At 38.3% G+C, this 27,073-nt stretch overlaps 2 protein-coding genes across 4 annotated transcripts in view; one reads left to right on the top strand and one right to left on the bottom strand.

Moving 5' to 3' along the window:
- si:dkey-122a22.2 (uncharacterized) overlaps positions 1-1,932 on the top strand; it is a 30,818-nt gene extending 28,886 nt beyond the window's left edge. The window contains exons 10-11 of one of the 2 annotated variants that reach the window (XM_056266225.1): positions 1,347-1,449; positions 1,551-1,932. In XM_056266225.1, coding sequence (XP_056122200.1) covers positions 1,347-1,449; positions 1,551-1,718 — 271 coding nt within the window. In that variant the 3' untranslated portion in view covers positions 1,719-1,932. The remainder of the gene's footprint in view (positions 1-1,346; positions 1,450-1,550) is intronic. The other variant, XM_056266226.1, reaches the window with a different exon arrangement.
- Positions 1,933-2,260: 328 nt separating this feature from the next.
- zfpm2a (zinc finger protein, FOG family member 2a) overlaps positions 2,261-27,073 on the bottom strand; it is a 167,248-nt gene continuing 142,435 nt past the window's right edge. For both annotated transcript variants that reach the window (XM_056266173.1, XM_056266172.1), the window contains exons 6-8: positions 7,351-7,557; positions 6,219-6,440; positions 2,261-5,758 (exon numbers count right to left, since the gene is read on the bottom strand). In XM_056266173.1, the coding sequence (XP_056122148.1) occupies positions 3,288-5,758; positions 6,219-6,440; positions 7,351-7,557 (2,900 nt within the window). In that variant the 3' untranslated portion in view covers positions 2,261-3,287. The remainder of the gene's footprint in view (positions 5,759-6,218; positions 6,441-7,350; positions 7,558-27,073) is intronic.

A 27,073-nucleotide genomic window follows, 5' to 3' on the forward strand; every position in this document is an offset into this window, starting at 1 on the left:
TGTAAGCGCTTTAGGTTTTTTTTTCTCCCATTCGAGGCCATCCACACACAACACGTCTAAAAACGCGAGACACGGGCAGTGGAAAATGCAATGTGTCGAGACATGATTTTTAAAGGTTAAACTTCTTTTAACTTGAGGCTGCGTTTATAGAACGCTGTTCCCTGCCCGAGAAACTGCAAAAGATGCGAGACGTCTGCATAACGGTCAAACACGTCTTTCTAGTCTGTAGAAAAGCGATGGAAAAGTAGCGCTATGAAATGGAAAAACGCATTCTGTGTTTATAGATACAGCCAACAACAGAACAGAACAGAACAGACAGTCTTGTGTTTCCACTAGCTGCTCTGGTCGAGGAGATGAACATACAGCTCACTCAGGGGAGGAGCTAAGCTAATAGGACAGATTCCGGCACCAGTTGTGGGAGGGGACTGTTACATTGTCAAGTCAAGTCAAGTCAAATATATTTATATAGCGCTTTTCACAATAGAGATTGTATCAAAGCTGCTTCACAGTATCAATCAAAACAACTTAACAGTGTTTGTTTATTACTGGAAAAAGACATCCAAGTTTGGTAGAGCTGATCAGTGGTATGATGGGTCATTTAATTTGAATATCCCCAACTGAGCAAGCCGAAGGCAACAGTGGCAAGGAACCGAAAAACTCTTATCAAGTGACCCGACGGTGTCCTAAAACTCCATCAGATGACCCAATGGAGAAAAAAAAACCTTGGGAGAACCCAGGCTCAGTCGGGGCCAGTTCTCTGGCGTTTATGAAGTAGAGGCCGAATTTACAGTAACTGTAAGATAAAAAATGTATATGAATGCCTGGCTAAATAGATGCGTCTTTAGTCTAGTTTTAAACTGGGAGAACGAGTCTGAGCAACGAACAATATCAGGAAGGCTATTCCAGAGCTTCGGAGCTAAATGTGAAAATGCTCTCCCTCCTTTGGTGGATCTGGATATCCTAGGAATGACCAGAAGCCTCGAATTTAGTGATCTTAAAGAGCGCGATGGATTATAGGGCGATAGAAGATCCGACATTGTGATGTCACAATGTATAGAAAATGCGAATTGATCACTATTTATGATTTAAGGGGTATATGAAACAAAGAGTGGGTGGATTTTTACCATTATATCATTATGAATTATTATTAACAAGATCAACAATACATTCATAATGTGCATTGTTATTATTAACAATAACTCAAGTCAAATGTAAACATTCAGTATAGGTATAACATAGGTAAAAAAAGAAAGAAAGAAAAAGAAAGAACCATCTTAATAGTGATTTCTAGTCTAGGCGTGCAGTGGCATAATTTACGCTGTGTTTGCATGTCCTTGACTTTTTAGGGAGATCTCCAGATATGAGCCTCTCTCTAGCAAGACATCTGTGCATGTGATCACTGGGGAATCGTTTGATGATCAGCTTCCTTCAGATCTCAACCAAGTGAGTGTCAGTCCCACTTTCTACCTTCACTTCTGAACTTTAGTTAGTTTTAATCAGAGGCAAATCCTTTGCTGAACGTCTCATTAACTGTCATCTCTCCACGTCAGGTGGTTGCTGAACTTCAGAGCAAGTTTTTGGAGCGCTCTTATCCCAGTGCCAATCACATTCAAATTCGTGGGGCGGATCGTCATATGATCTACAAAAATCCATCCTCGGTTATCAAACATTTGCATAAGCTTGTGTCACAAAGACAGTCCAACCAACAGAGGCAGTGAGATGCTTCAGAAAATGCCGCGTCTCTAATAACAACAGTTCAATAACACTAACAGTTACATCCCTGCAGCTGTGCACTCTCTTCTGTGATGCAAGAAGCCAAATAACAGCATCATATTTCAGCTTACAAAGGAAACCCAAATCTGTGTAATTTGTTTGCCGAGGGATTGTACGTTTTTTTTTGTTGAACTGCTGAAGACAAACTGCCTCTACTTTTTTTTTGTCAAAATGCCTTTTTAGTATGAATGCAGTTGCAGTTGAATTAAAGTTGAATTTAACTAAACCTGTCGAGAATGTCATATTTTACCTTAAAAGATGTTGGAAATTAAATGTGGCTTTAAAAACCTAAGGCCTGTTTTTAGCAACAAAATGTATTATTATTATTAATAATATTATTATTCTAGTGTGATTTATTATTAATTTATGAGAATTACCATGGTGAATGACACATTTTTTTGTGTGAAAATGTCACACAATCCCCCCCCCCCCATTTTTATGAAACATGTTTCTGTTTCATGTATCCCGAAAGACGACAATAAAATGGTGTGTTTATCCTGAGGATTGAAGTTTAATTGACACCACATCAAAATAAAAATTTCCAACAGATCTGGAATTTTATTCCATCCATATACATGCATAGCAACAACATTTTTAAGAAATATTTTTCTTACATAAGGACATTGGAATGATCATTTTTACAGTATTCCCTTGTCTCGTCCCACCCATCAATAATCACCATTGATAAACCTGCTTTTTGTACAATTTCCTTTTTTTTTTCCAGGAGTAAGAAATAGCTGCTTTTCTCCCTTTATAATACTGCTTTCCGTAATGTTCCCGCCCTCCTTTTTTCTTGTTTTTTTTTTTACAAAGTATTGCGCCGAGAGCAAATTTTTAAAAAGGGAGAACAAGGTGTTTCAGCAAACAGAAATACAAGTACTATACAAGAATGCTGCCCTCCTCATTTAAACATCCACTTCTGAGTCGAAGAAAAGACACAGACAAACAGCAACATGTATATGCAAAGCCATGTGTACAGTATATGCCAAAACATGAGCTGCAGCGTTTTGCCTGGTTAACCCTCCAAACAGTTTTAAGGCTGTAGTCAAGAGAATCATACTGCAAGTGACATTTTGACATATACAAAAAACTGTACCAGCAAATAAGAATACACAAGTGCTCCAGTAGCTATTGTTGGCTCTAAAACGCATTTCAGTTTTGTATCCCGTGCCTATTGTCTCCTTGAACCTAACATACATTGTAAACAATATGTCTGCTACACAAGAATGACTATACATTAACATTACAAACAACTCTGATATAAACTTTCTTTGAATTTAAATTAAGAGCACTACTCCTATTAATACTGATTGTAAAATAAATAAAATGTGAAAGTGGCACCGATATTACACTTGGATTTTTTTTTCATCATTTTGCATTAAGTCTTCAAATAACGAAAAAAGAAGCTTCTCTTGATTGTCCACAAGCAGTATATAAAACTGCATGATGCACTAATTCAGACACGACCGTGTACCCAAAATAAGAGGGGAGAACAAGGGAAGAAGAGCATAATTTCATTTCACGTGCTCAGCGGCATGTGACGAGCAGTAAAACTTCTTGTGAGTGATAAAGTTTGACAAGTTATTGAACTGGATGTCACAGAGGCGGCAGTACTTCCCACTGCCTGCTGCCGGCGCTGAACCATTCATGCCTTTTCCGGCAGGTGCGGATTCTTCCATGGGGGATTTGGAAGTGGGTGATACATTCTCGTTTGGGTCGGGAGGGTTCTCGGCTCCCCACGTGGGAGATGTTTGTTCCTCTGGCGATGAGACGTTGTGAGGCTGATTCTCTTGCTGGGGAGTTGCTGGTGCCTGGCGATCCTCTTTATGACCACCGTTGACAATCACCATGCCCCTGTTTTTGGGCAGCAGGGGCAGTGGCTCCTTGCTGGGATGGGCACAGCCATTGGCCGCAGGTGGTTCTGTTCCAGTCTCTCCTGCGCCATTGCTGCTTTGCTCCTGTTCGGCTGCCTCACCCTGCATTGCGAGACTCCCTGCCATGTAGTCGCCGCTCTTTATCCCGAAATATGGCGAAATTTGCTCTGTACCCTTCACCTTCTTTATTGCTCCAGGATAGAGACAGTGAGGCAAAAACATGTTCTTGTTCTCATCTTTCGAGGCCACGAGCTGTGCATCACCGAAAGCTTTCAGATCCGGTGCCGGCCCGAGGTGTGGTGGGAACATGCCTCCATTTTGCACCATTAACTTGTTGCCACCGTTTTTCTCGCATTTCACAGAACTCTTGTCATAGATGTCATCTGAATTATTGCCTTCGCTCTTAATGCCCTGGAACATCGCCTGCTCCAGATTGCAGATCTCACCATGCTGAGCAGCTGTGACAGGGCAAAAGTTCTGTTTATGTGCTAGGTAATTCTCCACTTTGTTAAAACTTATCTTGCAGACGGTACATTCGTGATAGTCCAGCAGTCTTTTAGGGGAGTTACACGACTTGTCAGGAAGAGGTGAGCACTTTTTGCTGAGATCTATTGGAGCATCTAGTTCCTGTGGGTCTGCAATAGTGTTACCTTTGGGGGCAAGGATGGGCTTGGAAACAGTTAGAGAAGCATCCAAGTGTTTCGGGACAAGGCCTGGAAAAATGTCACACCGTGGATGGAAGCGGTCGGCCAGACTTTCTACCGTCTCTTGGGATGTACAGGGATTTCCTAGATTAGGCAAACCCATGAATCCCGGCTGCCCCATGGGCTGCCGTTGCTCTTGGTCAGGTAGACACATCTCATACATCTTCCTCCGCTTGCGCGTTCTCATGGTCCGCTGCATGGCAGGCACCTTCGCGGACATGCGTTTCATGGGTGGGTCGTGGCGAGTGGCGCAATAGTACTGCTTGTGAACCATGAATGTTTCATGCCGGCTGAAGGTGATGTTGCATGCTTCACAGGTGGTCTTGTTTGGGTCATTGTCACTTTCCACCAAAGATGTGCTGGGACTCTTCACCTCAGGCTGTTTTCCACCGAGCCTTTCCTCAACTCCTGTGGGTGTAGTCACCTTCTTTACTTGCCCAGTGAGGTCTTTTTCAGGCACTTTCCCACTAGCGTTCATAATATCCAAAACAGACGAATTCAAGCAAGCTGTTGTCACGAGATGACTGTCGGTCTCTGATGGAAGGCATCCGGGGAGCATACCGACTGAAGCGTGGCCACTGTTCGGACTTATGGCATCGGAAACCTTGTCCGGAACACTAGAGAAATCTGGGGACTTTGCCATGTGCTGCCAGCGACTATTGCAGTAGTGCTTCTTATGAACTAAGTAATTATCTAGATTATTGAAGGTGATGTTGCATTCAAAGCAGGTCGCTCCTTTGGGCATCAGAGGACTGTAGATGACAGGAGGGTAGCTGTTTCCTCCATGGCGTAGCCTGCGATGCACAAGCTCCGACATTTTTGCTAGAATCTCAGATGCTTGTGGTACCACAGAAATGTCCTGGGAGAATGCAAACTGCGACAAAAACGGACCCATGGGGAAGGTTGGGCCCATGTTGTGCTGGACAGGAGAGGAGGCTAGCCGTGGACTAGAGGGTTCCGATTTGATTCTGGTGTAAGAGAAACTAGCCTTGCTGCCTGGGTGACTTTCCCCCTTCTGCAATCCGAGGGTAGGTTTTTTCTCAGGTCTTTCAAGTTCTCCATCAGGACTGTTGGCCTTGTTGGGTGTGCTTTTGGGACTTTGCATGACTACATCCTTCCTGCCTGACACTTCTGCTCTTGCCGCCTGCAGACTTTCCTCTCCTCCTCTTGGGGAGTTTTCGCTGTCACTCTCCCTGTGAATCTTCCCAGAGTGTCCATGTAAGTCTTGATGCTGCAGCAGTTCCCTATGGTTCTGGAAGCTGATGTGGCAGTGATTGCATCTGAAGGCTGCCTGTGACAGGTGTGAAAGAATGTGGTGCTGGAATGTAAGGAGTGAATCTGCTGTGAAGTTGCAGATTGTGCATTTCAAGCTGGTGCCAGGGGGAAGAGACTCCTCCATTTTGACACCTATGAGAAAGAAAAAAGACAGTTGTTTTTTTGTCAGTCTAGCATTTCCACTAATTTTACATTGTCTCTGCGATAGATCTGTTTGTGTATATTTACTAAACATGCTGTGAAACTAATATGGTAAATGGTAAATGGACTGCATTTATATAGCGCTTTCACAGACCCAATGGCCACCAAAGCGCTTTACATATTGCCTAATAGTATAATATTAATACAATATGAAATTGTTTATATAATTAATCATCTTTCTCATTAATGTTCAGGTTGGCTGGGTTCGGCTGCTGATTTGCTCTTTTAGTGACGGCTAAATGAGTACAAAATAGGAATGGGTGATGAGTAAGCTAAATGAACAATTAAAAAGTTACCAATGCAATCTTTAAGTACATTGATTGTGAGAAATAACATTTTTTTAACGGTCGAAATGTACTGTAATTATGATAACAGAATACCCTGTACTCACTATGTGAGCTCAAGTGCATCTCCAGAGCACGAGGGTTGCTGAAGCTCTTGTTGCATTGTGGGAAAGGGCAGATACTGGGAGTTTGGTGGGAATTGGCATCTGTCTCTTCTGGGACATTATCTGGTTCCCTCTGTCGCCCGCTGCAGTAATACATCAGGTGGGCCTGAAGGTTCCTCTCACTCCTGTACCATATCCCACATGCTTTACAGGGGAAGATGTCCTCTGAAACACAGATACAAGCATGTCAACTGTATTAATTTGTTTATTATTATATAATATTATGTTTTTATTGTTTGTTTAATGTCATTCAATATATAATTATTGCCAATTGTATTTATTAATGAAATTATCATCATTTGGCTATGGAATTATATATATATTTTTTTCCTTTTCATTTGTTCTTCGGAAGTGGAACTGGAATGGTGGAATTGTGCAATTACTTAATCCCATCCCTATAAGGGATATATAAGAAGGGGCATTAGGAGTGTTTGGGATGGCTGTATGTCAGTTCATGTTTACGGCTGATGGAAGAAGATGGAGAAGTTACTCAAATAGTCTAATAAAATGGTTTTAAATAACAATTCTGCTGTGATGTTGCATGGCAACAGAGATGATTCCAGTAGGCTTGTGCCCTTTCCTCAAGGGCAAATGAAAACACTGCACCATCTGCTAGCAGCATCTTCTGTGTCAAGCTGAACTCTAGACCTCACTGATAAAGTCAACAAACAAAGTATTTGCAAATGGCTTGAATTTTGCAATTACAAGGTTGGTCAGAGTCCAGACATGTTTACTGTACCCCTAAAAGGAAGGGCAGAACATCTTGTTCCTCCAGTAGAGGTTAATCTCTGAATAACTACCGCATGCTCTGTTTTCAGTGTAGTATGTGCATGTGTAACACGTTCTGAACTGGCTCAAATGATTGGTTGGAGTGCTTAACGGTGCAGCTGCCGGAACAGGTGAAACCCCATATGCAGCAATATTGAGGCCAAGGTTTACGGCAAGACCAAACCCTACAGCTTTATTGTACAAGTACATTGACAGTTATTAGTCTTGATTCGCCGGATACATGTTTATGATGCCTGTGGACAGTTATTGACTTTGCGTGTAAACAGAAAGAGTTGACTGTACTTACTGTTGACTATAGCTGTAGGTAATATGGAGGCCATGGCAGCTTGCTGGGGCAGGAGCTGGATGGTGTCCAGGAGGCGTGCTGGGTACATGCCCTCACCGAGAGACATGTGATTGACCGCCTGCAATCGAGAGTCAAAGTCCACTGCGAATGCCACCAGCTCCTCGCCTTCCATCATGTTCTTGGTAGTGGTGCACCACAACTGACCACCTGTGTGACAGAGAATAATAGACGCATCATTACTGCCGCATTTAACCACTTCAGTTTAAAATGTATGCAAATGCTTTTCATGTAAAAGTAGTTTGATCATTGTTATGATGCATTTATATTAAGATTTTTGCTGCTTGTTCAAATTTGCAACATAATTCTTAAACATTTTGTCACAAAATTCATTGTTAAATCCACTTAGATTTGTAAAATGGAAGATAACTCAATCATTTTGTGTTGGGACTACATTCATCATTTTTGTTGATATAACTACCCGGGCAGTGGATCTGTAGTTCCCCGCATGCTTTGCATGGGACTGAATTAGGAGAGTAGATTTTGAAATTAAGTGTTATTTTGAAGGTTTTTCAGGAAAGAGAAAGACTTGTTAGAGTTTAATGTTCATATACTCAATGAGAGATCAGCCTCTTCTTACTTGCTCATACTTTGTTGTATATAATTATAAACAAAAATGTCTATAGCATATTAACATACTAGTTTCCTATGTCATACATAACTTTTGCTAGTTAGTATGACATAGGAACTTAAATGAATTAAGTTGGTTCAACAAAATTTAACAAAATAAACGCTACTCTTTTGAACTTTCATGGTTTCCAGGTTTTAACATTGATAATAAGAAATGTTTCATGAGCAGCAAATCAGCATCTGGAAGATCATGCGACACTGCTGACAATTCAGCTTTGCATTCACAGAAATAAATTCCATTTTAAATTAGCTTAAAATAGAAAACTGAATGTGAATATGAATTGTATTTTTTCCCCCATCAAATGCTAATTTTACTTTATCTGGAAATTATACAGGAAACTCCAAGACAGCCATAAATTCATAAACACTTTTGCAGTAAAACATTACTGACAGCCAGACACAGCAACACTGGGTAAAAATGGTGAGAGTTTGGGGAGGTACAATCTGTCCAATTAATGGAAGACGGGGATTGGGTTTTAAAAAAATCACTCTTTTTGGGTGGTGATGTTACACACTTTAGCTTTAATTAATCATGTTGCTTTAAAGGGATGGTATATCTTTAAGGTCTACTGCACATCTAACATTTGGAGTTCAGATCAAACATTCTGCTTGATCATTTTAAATTTACTCAGTGTAGACAGGAAAAGAAAAGCAGGGAGGGATAGATGGAAGTCAGTTTAAGCTCAGATAGCATTTATCTTCACACACGGAAGGATTTCAGCCACACTTCATTTGCCATTCAAGAGATTAAAGTTTTAAAAATGACTATTTACAAAAAATCTGGCTTCCGAGATAACAACAAACTATGATACGCAGATGCTAAATGGCAGAATTAGGACATTGTTTCAGTGGGGAAGCTGGACAATTAATTAAAGCTCTCTGTTAGCTCTCAAACACACTGACTGACGGAGCTTCAGAGGGGAAGATGAGCTGCGCTTTCAGACCAGCTGTTGGTAGGAAAGGTAATGAGAGAAAAACAGAAATGGAATGTGATTTCTGAATTGAAGAAAATTTACAAAAGGCAAACATTAACATTGAGAAACTGACTACCTACTTTGCTGGTCAACTGGTTGACTATTAAAAACAAGTAGTCGTGCAAAAGCTAATCAGCAGTGTTTGGGTGTAACGCATTACACCCAGTTACGTAATCAGATTACTTTTCAAATATGCAATGCAAGTTACCTTGTTTTCCTATTTATTGACTGACAGCAATCCTGTCCTCATGTTGAGAGAAATCGTGAGTAAGTGCAGAGGCGTTGTGTGTGCTGCTGTGTAAACATGGTTATTGTAGTTCTACACTAAATGTGAGCAGGCACATCTCACCAGCACAAAAACAGATTTAGTATTCCTCAAAATGAATAAATGCAAACTCATAATATGATGCAAACCTGCAATAATAAAATATGTTAAATTACTCAAATATACTTTATCTCACTTTATTAAGCAATATCTTTGCTGCCGACCTTCGATGAGACATTTTCAACTAAAGCAGTTAGTTACTTTTTTATTGTAATGCATTACTTTTAAAAGTAACTTTCCCCAACGCTAATCCGTACAAATTTTCACAAGTTGGAATCTTATGTCAGACTGTTGACAGTCAAACCATTGAATAATCACTGTAATGTTCTATTTTTCAGGGGTGCTCAAAAATGAAAGATATCATACAATCAGATCAGATATATAAAAAGAAATAAAGTTAGAGAATAAAATGGCTTTCTAACACAGGCGCTGACTGCGAAAGCGTCAGTGTGTTAAAAAAATGCGCGACTGCTGCCAGAGAGAGCAGCTTATCAACGTGTGGATCTGCAGCGGGGAGACACGCTCTTCAGACGGGTCCTCTTCATCAGCGGGATCCTGTCACACACCACACACTGCCTGGAGAGGCTCTCTCGTTCCTTATCTCCTAATTAAAATAACAAAAACTACCGTCGCCATCAGCGCAGATCAAAACTGTCACCTGCAACAGCAGGAGGGCGCAGGTCACCTCTGCCTGCTCAATACTGCTGGAAGTTGCATGAAGAACTCATTACTTGCTCTAGAAAAGAAGCCAGAATGTGATGCAGGGTGCCACAACGCTGCGGCATTGTGGGATGGCCAGTTTCAACATCTCAAGGCGAATCACTGACAAACTTCGACTGCCCAGAAATAAGGTGTAATAAGAATTAGAAAGATATACGGTAAGTGTTACAGTCATGTCCTTCTCTGATGAAGATGTTTTTGAGGCTGCAAGTTTATGATTTACAGCAGAGGTTTTCAACTGATTCTGCTTCAGGTTCTAGAACAACTCCGAGTGCCAAAAACCGTATCATAAAAGTGTTATTTTAGTATTTTTTAAAACAAAATTATAGTATTTATTAATATTTTGAATGAGCTTTTATTTTTATGTATTCAGTTTATTTTAGCTTAAATAATGTTAAGTTGTATTTGTTTTAATGAAAAAAGATTTAAAACATTTTAAAATAACAATATTTTTCATTTTTATATATTCAGTTTTAATTTTAGTTCAAGTAATTTTAAGTTTTATTTATTTATTTTAGTTTATGTATTTAAGTAATTTAGTGCTTTTGTATTTTTCTTTTTAATTAAGCTTTATTTTATTTTTAGTTCTCCAACTGAAACTTATTTGATTTCAAGTTGCCAAAATTTCAAATTTTTGCTTAAGTTTTTCCATATATATATATATATATATATATATATATATATATATATATATAATTTATTTCAGCATTTTTTTCAATGAATGAAAATGAGTTTTAATCTTTTTAGTTTTAGTTAATAAAAATACTGTATCATTGCATAGACACAACAAATGCTAAATTATCATAATGGCAAAAATAAATAAATCAAAATCTAGTTCCTAAATATCTCTAAATTCTAAAGATATCATTTGATTCAAAATACTTTACACTGGATGGAAGACCTTTGACTTCAACAACAAAAGATATGGGGAAATGTTTTCTCCTCCCTATTAAAAGCTATTATGCCTATTTATTCTGCTATTAATACATGATTAAATGGTACATGATTATACAATCAATTATTAGCATTTAACATTTTTCCCCCCAACTGTGACCCTACCAGAAGAATATACCTGCAACCTGTTAAAAAAAAAACCCACACACTTCTGGCCGTTATCATCTTAGAAATAAAAGCTTTGCATTTTTAATCCAATTTTGTGAAAAATGATTTGGCAACACATGCACACACGCACAAATGGCAGATTATGTTACTTCCAGTTCTTCCATCACACTCAAATTGAGCACTAAGCTTTGATGGATACGGCTATTCTGTTGTACTTCATATTTTTGGCAAATGCAGTAGAAAATTGCACAATGCCTCCTTAATAAAGCAGCAACAGGAAGAGTAGTATTCTAGTATTCCATGTCAAACAAAACCTAACTCCATCACGCAGTGTGTGCTCGAACCCTTCGCAGGAACAGTATGAGAGATCAGGCCAGCGTTCCCAACTGATTCTCGCCCTCAACTCAAGGTGCTCGCAGGGTCAAAAAGTCAAACTTAAAGAACAACCGCAGTTCAGATGGAGACTTCCTGTCCGTGCCATTGTAAGTTCACACACTGAAATGCACAGGTCGATGGGCAGCCCTAAAGTGAGAGACACGGGACCCTTGGTGAAAAGCGTAGCCGGCGCGCTGCTGCTTTCGCCTGTGAGCTGTCTGAAGGCAGCAGAAGGCCTTTGTGCCGCGGCCAACGCAGTCGCAATGAAGCCTATTGTCTCCATCCTCCTGCAGCGCACCTGATAAAAGAATAAAGAACTATGACATATTCCAAAAACAATGGAGGAATTAAGGACACACAATACGCCAGCTGCTTCATTAAAACAATCAAAACCCGGTATCCTGTACATAGTCCAGATAACTTAAAAAAAGGCTCTTTTCACACAATCTCACAGTATAGAATCCTCTAGCGCAGACTCGTCCTCGCGGCCCAAACTCCCCCCTCGTTCGCACTAATGATGCTTTTAAACACTTACTTAAAAATGCTCACATAAAGGAATTACAGGGGGGTTCAGAATTATGCAATTACACGTGTAAGTCCATGCCGCTCTAATCAAACACACCAGGATGAGCCGTCGTCTGAAAGCCTCAAAGGCACCTAATGCAGGGCACGAGCACTTTGAATGATCACTTTAAAAGATCGACCACGTTGTAAAAGCACAAAACAAGCCTTTCTAGCGCTCGTTTGCTGTCTCTTTCCGTCTTTTTGTGGCAAAAGCCGACAGAAGGGTTTGCTAATGAACTGGCCGGAGGACAGCTACTCAAATGTTTGCGTGTGTAAACAGTAGAAGACTTTAATAGTTTGCTGTAAAATGCATAGTTAAACATATCTGTGTTTGTTTCTCCCATCTGTCCAGACAAAAGGCTGCATCGGAGGCCGTGACGGAAGCGCGGAGCACAAACCTCAACGCTACGCCAAAAATGACACTGCCAAAAAACAAATCTGGGGCAAAGGAAGGCAAATGCATCCTTTATATTTTGTGTCAATAATGGTGTATTTGATGTGTAAATTGTGTCTTCGTTCCAGAAAGATCAGGCGGCTTTTACCTTCAGTATTTAATAATTCATTCACTACATGCAAAGCCTGAGCAAATAACAAAATATTCCACTAGCTCCTTTCTGTTAATATCTCTGCATAAGGAACAACATGTAATTATGACTTTCTGTTCCTCTGTTTCTTTCCATTAGAACTGCAGGCTAATAAAAAACAAGTAAGAGAGCAGTTCTTAAATGGAGGGTTGTAACCTGATTAGACAGCAGGGAGAAAAAAGAAAAAAAACGGAACAATGTTAAATGCCAAAAAAATAATTGTGCATAGGCTATTAAAAGGAGATGAAATGCTTCTCAAAAATGCTTCTCACAAAGCTATACTAGCAGGCAGAATGCACTAAGTTGCAAATAGTAAAGTGTGAAGTAAAAAAATTATAATAATCTAATACTGACATTTAGTTTCTCATATTGCCTCAGAAATAGATGTGGTAAAAAAAAAAAAAAAGAGATGCTAAAGTGACCCACAACATTTCTTAATGCATGTTTTTGGTCTTAATGTCAGCGATTCACCATATGCAGTTATTTTACAATCCAATAATTCCCAAATGGATCTTTCTAGTTGTGTTTCATTTGGAAATACATCAGATAATGGAAGTAAAATGGGTTGCATTTCATGCTGACTGGGTTCAGACTGAACTAAGTAGAGAGAGAGATGATAATATAGGCAGTGTTTGCTAACACTAGTTTTGAACTACATGTGAATGCACACTTATAGTTTGAACCTCAGTAATCATAAGACCAAAAACACAACAAACCAATACAGTAAGTCTGTTACTTACTGATATGATTCTGTCTCAATGTCAACAATCACAGTGTATGGCCATGAGGGGGCACTGTTCACATACTGTACAGATCTGACCTACAGTATCAGAACTCTCTCTGCTCATCCCAGAACCACACAAGACCAAACACAGACACACAGCTACTTGTCCCTTCCTTGTTCCTCTTAAAAGTGAGTTCGCTCATTTTGTAAGCATTTCAACTATTTCACTGTCTCGCATTATTTTCAGAAGCATAAATGACTTGCATCAGGAAAATGATTCAACACATGCTCACATTCTTTGCGCATGATACATTTGTGGAAGAGTCGAAGAAAATACAATGACAGTTGTCATCATTTATAAAATTATAAAACATGTTGGTATTAGTAGTGTCATATAGTAGACTATATGGTACAGTTTAGTGATTCCTCAGTATCAGTCAGAAAAGTAAAACATGTTCTCAATATTACAGTACATTTGCACAATATTCCTGCTCGAAACACTTCAGGTTTCCGATCAGATGCAGAAATGCGTGTTCATAATACTGAATGATTTACAAGTCAAAATTTGATGTTTATTTAATGATTAAAAGCTGATTTTGACAAATCCCTTTAGAAGTACTTTTCATTCGCAGATTCGAAAAGCTTTAATTTAGTGTTTAGAGCAACAGCTGTGATGTGAATTAGCATTATAAAAACACATCCGCTCATCAGTTTAACGCCAAACCCAAACTCTGTTTACACATCACATGAATGTTAAAAAAGCATTTATGGATGAAAAGCAAGCATCCCGCAGTGGAAAATGAATATATATTTGGCTTGAAATTACACATTTGTTTTGTGCGTGCTTTTAATTATGAAAAATAAAAATTGAATTTGATCTACTTTTCATCATCAGCTCACTCGACGTGAAAATACTCAGATTTGAAATGCTCGAGGGTAAATGAGAGTGTTGAGCAAACATTCTCACCGAGATCAGCGCTCACTTCGTCAGGTTTCTGCGTAATGGTTGCGGCTAGTCGACATGTGTTTACTGCGGCCCCCGCTGGGAGGGACACACACACGCCACCCGTCTTGACCATCAGCGTTAATGGGACGTCACGGCTTCGTGGCAGCGGGGAGCGGTAGTGTTGAGTTGAGCGGCAGACCCCCAGCTGTGGTCGGTGGCCCGCTTCCCCTTTCCCAGCATGCTCCACGCTGGGGAGCAGGTGAACGGCCGGGATCCAGCGGGACCGTTCTCTTCCAACATGGCTCCGTCCCCGTGCCACATGGGCCCGTGGACGCTTGCCCTCATGCAAATGCACGGCCTGCAGAAAATGGCTCCTTCTCCTCTTTGGAAACCTCGACTGGCAATGACGTTTTTTTCGTGGGAGATTGAGCCAGATTGATGCACCTGTCAACCATTTTGGAAGATGAAGGATCGCTGTGACATGGACAGATCGCAGGAAGATAGCCTGACAAAGATGTCTCACAGTGGAAATGCATTCTGGGAAAAAGGGGCGTTTAAGGATAAGGCGTGTCATTTTTTATGATGTGAATACAGTAAACATTTGAGATAGTGTTTGTCTGAACAATGGTGGACGGGAGAGGGTTTGGGAACCTGTTTGAAGGCGAATTATTTTTGTTTTGTTTTCTAATGGTGCAGAACGACATCATCTACAGTCCTACAGTGTAAAAAAACATGTTTCAAAGTTGTAAACAAAAGATTACACCGCACTGCATCATATTTGCTGAATGTAATCCAGCACTTGTTGCTTACTAATTTCGGAGTGCCGATTCCAAAAATAGTGCCTGTTTTGCTCAACCACGTCATACTTTCTCTCAAAATATTATGCGGCTTTTGTAGCATTTTTGCATTCGACGACCATCTGTGAGGTTTAAGAAGTCTTGTATTATCCCTTAATCACAAGAAAAACTGCCACAAACATATCATTCCTCTCTTCCTCTGAGCCAATTCACAACTATTTGTTCAATTCTCAGACAATTTTCACATGCATGGCATTATTTTATGCCTAATCCTAATTGCAAGGTAAGAATTATGGCCAGTGACAGAAGAAAATGCAAACATGACTCGGATGTTTTACTACACCCAAACAGCGACAGAAAATGACAGATTTTGTGTGAAAACGGTTATTTATAAACTTGCGTTCATGTAAATTAAATGGATTTCAATCCTTTGCAGATTGTAAGTTAAAAGATATATTTTGAATACTGAAAAGTTTTGGATCGGTAAGATTTTTAATGTTTTTAAAAGAAGTCTCTTTTGCTCACCAAGGCTGCATTTATTTGAATCAAAATACAAAAACAAACAGAAAACAGTTATTTTAAATTGTCATAATATTTAACAATATTACTGTTTTTTTTTGTGCATTTTTATTCAATAAAATGGAGCCTTGGTGAGCAGAAGAGACTTCTTTTAAAAACATTAAAAATCTTACCGATCCAAAACCTTTGACTGGTAGTGTACATATCATTTGAAAAACAAAGACAGTTTTGGACAGTTTTTTTTTTGTTGCATTTTTTTTTTACTCAACATCATCAAATTAGATAACATTAGGCCTTTTTTGCTAATCAATTTTTTTTTTTCAAGATGGAGGGCTGTATTATTGAAATACCTTTTACAAGAAAACACAATTTCATTCTTTTTTACTTTTTAGTGTTACTTGCCGTTTCTTTGTAATTGTTTGTAAAATTTACAAGAATTTTCTGACAGAAAATTGCTTGTACACCAAATTGTTTTCAGTGTACCTGAGAAACCCAAACTGCTTGCACCGTAACCCTTCCGTAATTCCACATATTGTGCAAAGCGCAAGCTAATTACGTCCTCCGTCGCTTTGAGCATCTGAAATAAACATTCAGCGGCTAAAGGATCTAATTGCGTTTGTCGGCTGGTGCGGAGGGAGGACACTGCTGCCCTTGCACAGTGCCATGCTGTCGTCCTGGCACGGCCTGTCCACTGCCCCAGGTACTGCCATACGGCCATCTGGAGCTGACATCTGTCTCTCTATTGATCATAAGGGTTTAGCACTTGATCAAACAGACTGCGACAGGAAATTGCTCTTTTCCCCACAGTAAAGGTGGGCGGCAGGCACGAGGGTAATAGAGTGGAACAGATTCGCTGGGTCTCACCGCAGCACACACCAGCCCTGGCATCCACAGCAAACGTGGAACGGGCACTGGTGGGAACGCTGTGCAAGGACATGCCCACTTCAGCTGGTGTGTGTTTGCGACAAGACGGTGATCCCAGGAGAAGAAATAAAGCGGTAAAGGGACTGTTTTAAAATGAAAATCCTTCCCGCTGATGTCTACGGCATCATTAAAACTTCTCGACGTGCGTTGAAAGGCTTTCACTTCGCAGCACACTTTTGGAAAATGACACAAAAATGGCAAAAGAGTTTGGAAAGGTGTCAAAAACAAACCCAAATATATCCCAAAAATATTTACAGGGATAAATGTGGCAGATGGGGACCGCTCTGCTTTTTTTTTTTCAGAAGCAAACATACTCTGCGGTTCAGGATATATGCTGAATACAGGAACATTTTAATGAGCGCAAAACATCTGCTAAACTCCTCGTGCTAGACCAGTGAACCACTTCTGCACAAGACTCAACATTTCATTATATTTATACAGATTTCATCTTTTTAGCAGCACAAAACACAACGATTATTATGTTATTAGAAAAAAAAATCATTTCTTATGAATTGTCACTATTTGCTTTATATACAGTGGCTCCAAAGTATTTGGACATGCTTAAAAACAGCTGAATCATTGCATTCTTTAACGAAACATCAAACCAAACGTTATTGGTTACACTTTATTTTACAGTATGTATACTTACAGTGTAGTTACCTAAGAAAGTACTGGGTAATATATAAGGTAACTACATGGGTTAAGGTTAGGTTTAGGGATATGTTCAGGGTTAGTACCTAGTTATAACCCAGTTTTAAGTACATATTTACATGTGGAACAGGACTGTAAAATAAAATGCTACTGCATTATTTATTATAGAGGAAGAAGACATTAAGCAAAACACTTTGCAAAAAAAGTTAGTCAGGTTTTAAATGATTGATTATTGTTGATCAAAATGAAAACAAAACTTTAAAATTTTACAGGCACTGTAAATGTAAAAACATGAGCGATGAATTCATGCCAAAGTGACAAAAATATGTATGGTGCAAAAATTTGTAGCAGTGCTTCAGTGTAAATCATATAATACCTCATATTATATATGGTTATAAAACACACTTTATACAGTACATGTGCTGAGGTCGCATTTCCCCCCAGCCAATCGCAGTCGTGTCACTAGGACATTTTGTTTGTGCATGTAATTCGGTTCATGTTAAGTTTGTGATTCACCCCTCCTCTTCCTGCCCCTCATTTCTCCTTCCCGCCGCTGATTAAACCTGCGACCGTCCCCCGTCTCGCATTTCCATTCAATCTCAGGGCACCGAAAGCCAGATGCACAAGGTGCTTCACTTTTGCAGCTTCGCAGAGAGAGAGAGAGAGAGAGAGAGAGAGAGTCCTGTAGCCCAAGGAAGAACAAGTTGAAAGTGCGAAGGAGGAGAAAAAAAATATGACCAGGGGATGTGATAAAAAATTATCAGCGAGTGTGTTTTCCTGTTTGGTTTTAATCTACATTTAATTAAATTCTTATCTGCTGTGTGCTTATGGCTGCATTTGAATGGCACGACTGCATTCATTATGAATGGTAAAATTGAACTTGGCGCATTGTGTGTGGCCTAATAAAGCAACAAGGCTCACTGCGGTGCATGCAGGAGAAATCAAGTCAATTAAGACGCTCTTTAAATTACCACTGTATCAAAACAAGGAGCGCCACATGCTCCATAATAGAATCCTGACAGGCAGAATGCAAACCGTTACTGTGTTTAATATACAGGTACATCAGCCCGTCGCATGAGCCTGTCCCGTCCTGAGGGCCCAGATTTACTGGCCCAAGAGGGACCGAAATAGGGTCATTACATAGAGAGGTCAAATGAAATATATTTGTATACAATACCAGACTAACAAGATGTTAAAATACTTCTCCTGTGCCAGCTTAATAACTATAAGTAGGCAATTTGTAGACTGATTCCTCGAGAAAAGTGTAAACACTGTGACACTGTCAAAACATTGCTGTTTTTGTTTGAGCATCATGACTAGCAACATGGCTCAACCAATAGGGTGAGTTTAGGGCGGGACTATGAGTTTGTTTGACCAATGACACACCGGAAATCTGCTTAAAAACAATGACTATTTTTGCAATATCATTTAGTGCCACTAATGGCACTCAGATTTTTAAAAGAGATCTCTTGCATAGATTTGATCAAAAGTGACAGTAAAGACATTTGTAATGTTTCAAATAAACGATGTTCTTTTGAACTCTATATATTAATCAAAGAATACTGAAAAAAAATAGTCATGGTTTCATCAAAAAATATGAAGCAGCACAACTATTTTCAACATTGATTATAATGAAGAAATGTTTCTTGAGCAGCAAATCAGCATATTAGAATGATTTCTGAAGGATGATGCTGAAAATTTAGCTTTGCCGTCACAAGAATAAATAACATTTTAAAATATATTCAAACATTATTATTTATCCCAATGTCATCTTAAAATGAATCCTGCTACCTACATTAATCTTACAGTTCTACACTTTTCTTATACTGTATGCCAACAACTATTTCTTTAGTATCTATTAATGTTTCTCCAAAGGAATTTTAGGAGAAAAACTGATATAAAGGCTGACACACATAACTGAGAATTCATTTATATCCCCCGAGTTATGAAAGAGCTGAGGAAAATAAGAAAAACTAAATATCAGTGATGGGCCAATAATCATAGACCCTAAGTATGTTAACAGACGTCGTTATGCAGAAAGCAGACATGCATTGAAAAGGTTGCAGTGATATACACTAATGCCTTTGACGAAGAGCAGGATTTGCAGGATTTCATACGGCAGAGAGCAATTCATCAGAGGAAGCACAGAATGAGAGTGTCACAACGCAGACGCTACAGTCACACCTGCCAAAATCCTTAAATTCAGATCAGGCCTTTGCATGTGTGTGTGTGTGTGTGAGAGAGAGATGAATGGCCGTGGTGCGTTGCAGAGGGATCGCAACAGATAATCGCGTCTCTCTCGAGCGGCGGAGAGCTCAGATCTGCTCTTTTAAAATAATGTCGAGGGAGTAAAGTGTCTCCAAAAGCCCCTGCGTGCAGGTTATCTTGGGCATTCTGTGTTTGCCGTTTAAATCTTAACGGGACACGAGCAGGTGCGGAGAGCAAATACATCTGGAGTGGATAGGAACTGGAGTGGAAATGTTGTTGCAGAGGAGGGAAAGATTAGCTGTCGCATTGGGCCTACGGAGATGAAAGTCTCTTCCCATGGCTTTTATTCCCTCCACATAAAGGAGGAGAGAAAACGGGGGCGGAAAGAAAAAAAAAACGATGAAATGTGCAGCACACCTTGTACAACTCAGTTTTATGATGTCCATTACCTCACTTCCACCATCACGCTGTCTGCACAAACGTCACTGATCGTGAGCTGGATTTTCTCTCAGTGTTGGGGAGTTATGGCCCGTTCACACTGAGGATAATAACTAAAATGGTAAATATATAGTTCATAAAATCGTTGTAATTATAAAAGAATAGCAGAGTCCACACCACAATAACGATAATATCACAGAAAAACTATTTTTTTGGAATCACTTTTAGAACGATTAGCAGATGAGCGATAAAAACATTGACAGTCACTCAGAATCCTGCATAAACAGAACTAAACAATCCGCTGGTGTGGATGCTAATATAGTTATCGTTATCTTTAGTTATCGTTCTTGGTGTGAACGGGCCTTAAAATAGTGATACTACTATAATTTAACTACATGTTTAAGTAGAGTGACATTAGCTTGACTGTTTTCAAAACAGAGACAAACAGCTTGTCATGACATTGCTAAATTCTTCACATTGTATTAAGATTCATTTGCAATTTTGTTCTTGTCTGATTCATAGTGAATCCGTTTGTTCAGATGATTTATTGAAATTAACTCACCTAAATACCACAAAATAAAATAGCCTATAATTCTTTTTTCCCCCATTATTTATCATATAACATTATTTATATATGGCTATTGTAATGTTATAATAGTATTGTATAGTTTGCTATAAAATAAATAATACTAATAACTGTAATAATAATATTTTGCACAAAAAACTTTATATTTATTTATTTGTTTATTCATTTTCACCATGAAATCTGGTGCTGACAAATTATTTTCAATTTACACCCTCTACCGCACGCATTATGATAGACCTATATAAAAAAATATTTGACTCTTTTTATTTTCTTAGAATGGCTTAACTTGAAGTGCTATAAAAAGAAAATTTGATTTTTTTTTTTATTTTAAGGTCCTTTATGATATGTTGCCATACAGCAACAACATACAACAGTGGAATAAAAAAAAATAAAAAAAAAGCCATTTAAATTAGATTTTTTTTCCATAATAGCCTACAAATGCATTGGCAGTATGACAAGCCGTTTGAACTTTTATTCATTTCCAGGATACTAATTCTTAATATCAACAATTACATTTTTACTAGTTAAAATTATAGTTATTGATATCAGGAATTAGATTTCTACTATAACAATGGCAATTTTTGATATCAATAATTTAATTTTCACTAGTGACAATGTTAATTTCTGATATCATGAATGTGATTGTTACTAGTAAGAATTTTAGACATTTTAGATATCTAAAATAATATTGATATCAGATTTTCAGATATCAAAAATGATTTTTTTACTGGTAGCAATTCAATTGTTGATATCAAGAATAGACATTTCAACTAGTGACATTTGAATTATTGATATCAGGAATTCACATATTTACTAACAAAGAAATGATTGATATCAAAATTATATTTCTACTAGTAAGAAATCAATTCTTGATATCAACAATTGATTTTGAATGGCAGCCTATGGTGACATTTTACTAGTGAAAATACAATTATAGATATCAAGAATTCATATCCTGGAAATGAATAAAAGTTCAAACAGCTTTCCATATTGGCAGTCCTTAACCTATGACTAATCAACATTATATCACTAGCATTAATGTTGTTATTGCTACAGCTTTACAGATTGCAGCTGACCTGTCTAGCTAGCTAAACTTTTGCAATAATGTCATTCCACTATTGCACAGTGTTGCCGCTTGGCAACACAGACATTTGATCGATTTACCAAAAACTGATTTCATAAAAACTTTTTTTTTTGGGTGAATATGTCATCATACCTTAACTGAGGTGATGTTTTGATTTTTTTTGTGTATGTGATATGGGATGGTCCTTGTTTGTTACTGACATTTTAGATTGCTTTCAGCAACTAACGACAAGAGACGAAAGTCTGTCAAAAATCGCGCCACAGAAAAAAATTGCATGTCATGTGACTTAACCAAAGCACATCATTGGCTAAACTGAGGTCTTCTCATTCCAACAAAAAACACGAGAATGTTTTCTTAAAGAAACATTGGCAATGAAATGAACACAAAGAGTATGTTGCCATATGGCAACACCATGCGGTAGAGGGTTAAATATTTTACATATTCATTATGTATTTTGTAATAAAATCAGACAGCCTGTGACACTTCTATATAGTTATAATAATAATAATATTTATATAATGAAACATGTATTACTAATACTAATATATAAAGTAATTAACTACCGTACAGTCATAATTTTTTTTTTGCTACACAAACAATCAGCTTATTTCTTCTTCTACTACACTTTTGGGGAAAAGTACATACACTGTACACCATGCAACAGCAGCTTCAACATTGTTAGCTTTTGGTTAGCAGCTTGTATAGTTGCATACAGGAGTAGCTTATACCTTGGCAAGCAGTGGTAAACGCAACACCAGCATGTAGTGAAGTCTTCCAGATACACTGCCATCATCCAAACTCAAATTCAAAAGAACTTTATTTATACTGCCATTTAAATATGACTAGGGTCAAATACATAAATCTCCCAGGCTCTTTAATGACAGTGGATTGTAGATTGCTCTTTTGTTTATCTTTTAAACGAACACAAACACACACACACACGTGCAACGTGCCAGTCTGTGGCGGTTGCGTTTGATATGCTGTCTGAATGATTCATTTAGCTCACGGTTTCAATTGTCTCTGTAATTGACCGCCGGCACTGGCACGTGACATCGTCACCCGTACGTTATCTGCGCGGTGGCCCCGTTCGGGCGGCGTTGAACAGCGGGTCTGTGAACTTCTCACGCTTGATGGCAGAGACTGAAAATGAACCCAACTTCTCATTATCATCATAAAGCATTTCTTCAGTGACAGCATGACACCTGCAACCTTCATTTGCACATGCTAAAACAATGCAAAATGGCCAGTGTTTTTATTTTTGCAGCTAATGTATGCATTTCATACAGAATATTCATTTTTGAGCATCGAAACCATGTCTGGGATTTGACTGCTAAACTTATGGGTAGTAATCATATTACACTCTTAGAAGCCGACATGTCCTGCAATGTGTCATGCCATACTATAACTAAAACCAACAACATTTTGCCATTTTTTTCTGCTGTGGTTTTTGTGGACAATTTTTAAAAAAGTTTTTTATTTTATTGTTTAATAACAACTTTTCAGTTTTCATAAACATAATATTTATTAATATAGAATAGGATTGTAACGGTATACCGGTTTATCATGGTATGAACATGTACGATTATCATTTTGTGCACATTTGCTTATCTACGGTATAAATATATATATCCGATGGAGAATCTCACCTGGGCATAAGCAACTTCTTTCCACTTGACTGCCTAGACTCTCAACTTGCTCCATCCACAACAACAACAACAGCAACAACAATACAATTAATTTAAACATTATTTATGGAGTACATTTTTTTGTCAATGTTTTACATGAGTAAATCTCTGTTGTGCAGCACTTTGCCAACAAACAAAAAGTTAGGTTGTTACATTTTCATTTAATAGCATTTTAAAACATTAATTAAATTGTTAGTTTTATGCATTCATTTGATTATCACCGTTTTTGATCATATATTTGTATTAAATCATAAAAAGAAAATTTTATTTTTCATAGGACTTTTATTCTTAAAATTTTTAATAAACTGTTAATGACAAAAAAAATAAGTTGTTAATCTAATCAATAATTAATTAAATGTAATTGATTAGACAAGTTTTGGATTTTTAGAAATAGAATAAACAAAACAAACAAATGGTTTCAAGTTTGTAATAAAGCATTTGTACAACTAAAAAAATGGTTTTCATTCATTTAACGGTCATTTTAACTGATGATAATAATAATAATAATGGTTGATTGTTTAATACTGTATACCGTGAAACCATGATATTTTCTGAGACGGTTATCAAACCGTGAAAATATCATACTGTTACAACCCTAATATAGAATTGTTATGCATTGGAGTATTTGCACTTTTAAAAATATTTTTTTAGACTGCAGAAGTATCTACAATGAACTAGTGATGATGATTGGTTTCTATAATTTGTTCACTATTTAATATCAACTTTAAGGAAATGCCGCCCAAGCTACATTTAATAAAATACACTTACAAAAAATATATTCTAAAAGATTGCTAAACTATTCAAATATACACAAATTTGAACCTAAAATCATGATGTTGATTAAAAGTTAAAAAAGTGGCATCAATCACAATTATAATAATAATTAAAAAAAAAAAAGACTTTGAGCTGTTAATACATTTACGGTCATTTTGTGAAACTTGTCTGCAAGAAAAACGTCACCAATGCTACAAAAAAATTCCGACTTGTACAAAATCGGGTTGACCAGTCAATCAGGTGTTCCCAGAATGATCTAGTCTGCAATTATTTGAGTACAATGTATAAAACAAAACAAAAACGTTCAAATTTGAAGTCTCGAAATATGCAAATGGTGGCCTGCTTTTGTCTTGTAGTTCGCTTGGCCTTATAAGACGCCCCAACTCCTGCCAAATCCGGCGCTCGGAATACATTTAGTTCTTCTAATTTTAATTTAAATATGGATATTTGTGGACAGCCACTGGTGCGGGTAACACACTGCCGTCATTCGCAGACTCTTTCTCTGGCTGGCTGAGCTAAGCAGGTTTAGAAGGACACTCTCCAATGAGACGAGCTGGAGACTTTGGCAGGAGCGTCACAACAGTCCAGTTATCCTCCGAGAAACTCTCCGGGCCCGCTGTGATGCGTGCGGCCTGGATTTATCGATCGGTTCCACCGACTACAGAGCATCAGTGCGTCAACCCCGAATCCGGGACCATGGTTTGAGTCCGGACGCCCCCCCACACCTCATTAACGGCCCTTTGACAGGCCACGGCACTAATGCGGCCTTAATCTGCTCCAAATCACTCTAAATGTCAAGCTTGGGCAGGGGACTTCTGGCTCAATGCACCAAGCGCTTAGCGGACGACACGCTCGCCCCGAAGCCTTGCCGCCACCACCACCACTGGAAAAACCCCTCCGAGCCCCTGATCCGAACTCATTTCTGCTTTCAACTTTTTGTTTCAGTGCAGCATTAACATGCACTTTTAAACAACATCTCTAGCTGAAGGAGAGAAAGGGAGAGAGAGAGAGAGAGACTAGGGCTGTTTATTAATAATCGAGTTGTGGAATGTTATCAGCCCGCACACAATCCGACCAATAGTTTGCCCTGATGGTAGCTGGGTTCCTCATTAGCTGAACATATTTAATCCAGAAGTTTCTTATCAAATGTCACACCTGCATCTCCAAATGGCATTTCCACATTCAGTGGCATGTATTTGGGAGATGACGCTCCAAGGTGCTTTACGGAGATTAAGCGGCAGAGAGAGTGAGAGCTTATTTTATCATTTAGCGGGTCTGGAATGAATCCAAGGAGTTTTTGTCTTGTTGTTGTAATTAGAAAGCCTTTTAAGTGATAACGGCTGCATAGGAATATGAATATGGAGCGATCGGGCCTGTTCTTTTCTCTTTTTCCACCCTCCCCCATCGTATTTTCTTTTTTTCTCCCTCCTTTTCAATTGTTGAATGCAGTTTTTGTTGTATGCTGTAGCAAGGATTAACTCTGGCTTCTGAAGTTTAATGAAAGACTTGAAAGTAGGCAAACGCCCCATTGGGGAACTCACTCACTTTTGCCTCTTTTCCACTCCCGACGCTTTTCTCCACATAAAAAAAATCAAAGGACAGCCGTGACCGGGACGCTCTCTCTGTGGCCTCATGCTAATACAATAAATCCCTCTCTCCTGTGCTGATGAACCAGGACACTTCAGGAGGACGTTGGTTTACCTATAAGATGCCATTGCTAATGTCACACACAATAACCACAGATGAGGGTAATATGTTACATAATCAGATAACTTTTTTGGAAGTATTGCATAACTTCCAATTTACACCATAGCTGCTTTTTAAAATAAATTATATAAATATTTAGTATTTTACAGGGCTTGACATTCCCTTTTTTTTTCTCACCAGCCACTGTGGTTAGTGGTTTTCCAAAGTTACAAGCCACTCAGCATTTTCACTAGACACAATTTTGACATCGATACCATGGGGAAAAACTGCCATATAGATATTTTTAATACTATATCATAATTTGGCAGCAGGTATATTAGGCTGCTGTCACTTAAAGACCTGACTCACGGATCCATTATTCTGTTGCACTGCTTTTTCTTTCTCAACTGTTTACGTTCATTTAAAACATAACTGACTGTGTTTATGGGAATACTTGCCTAGACAGGCATTTTGACAGTATTTTTTGACTGTATAAGCAGCGAAAAAGTTTAGTACTGAGATGCGGCTTTCTGTGCGCGTAATTTGAGTGTGAGTACAAAATCTGCAGGAATGAATAAAGTTATGCGCAATACACGCAATCCGACACCGAAATTCAAGCCCTGTAACACCAACAATATTCATACAGAGCAAATGAAACGAGTGAGTGGAGGCGGGTTTGTGGCGGCGCTGTCAGAGAGATGAGAGAATGAGAAAGTGCAGCTGTTATCATGTATCTCTTCTGCGGAAAATGAATATTGGAAGCGTTTCAGATATTTCAGTATCAATATGTGTCGAAAAAACACTACATTGCACTTCATAAAATTCAACCCGCAAAAAAGTGGCTAGTAGGAGTTACACGCCACTATATATATATATATATATATATATATATATACATATACATATACATATACGCCACTATATATATATATATATATATATATATATAGAGAGAGAGAGAGAGAGAGAATAATTAATTATTATTTTGTACATTTTATTTTGGGTTAAATTTGACCTGAAGGATCATTGGAGGGAAAGTTTGGGAAGGATATGTGAAATATATAATAATATTTTGTATAATGAGAATAGTGAGTATAGTGAGAACTATGAATGGGAGAAAAAGCGATTCTCAAAATTGCGACTGTAGGAATGAAAGTCTCGCCTTTCAGTTAAAAGAGCCAATCACCCCTTTGCACTAGTATTTTAATTTAAGAAATGCAAATCTAAGTATTTTGTTTTATTTGGACAATACTGTCATTTCACTACTCTCCTAGCATGAAAACAGAAGTCTACGACGAAACCACAGCATGAGCGGGAAAAACTACGACTGCACTTAAAGTGCAGACAGAGGCAAGAAATGCTTCACTCTGAACTCTACACTGATACTAATTTCTCAAGGTCTCACCGACA

Source organism: Rhinichthys klamathensis, unplaced genomic scaffold (genome assembly GCF_029890125.1).
Source record: "Rhinichthys klamathensis goyatoka isolate OS25496 unplaced genomic scaffold, OSU_Roscu_1.1 h1tg000246l_1, whole genome shotgun sequence".
NCBI classification, from domain to species: domain Eukaryota; kingdom Metazoa; phylum Chordata; class Actinopteri; order Cypriniformes; family Leuciscidae; genus Rhinichthys; species Rhinichthys klamathensis.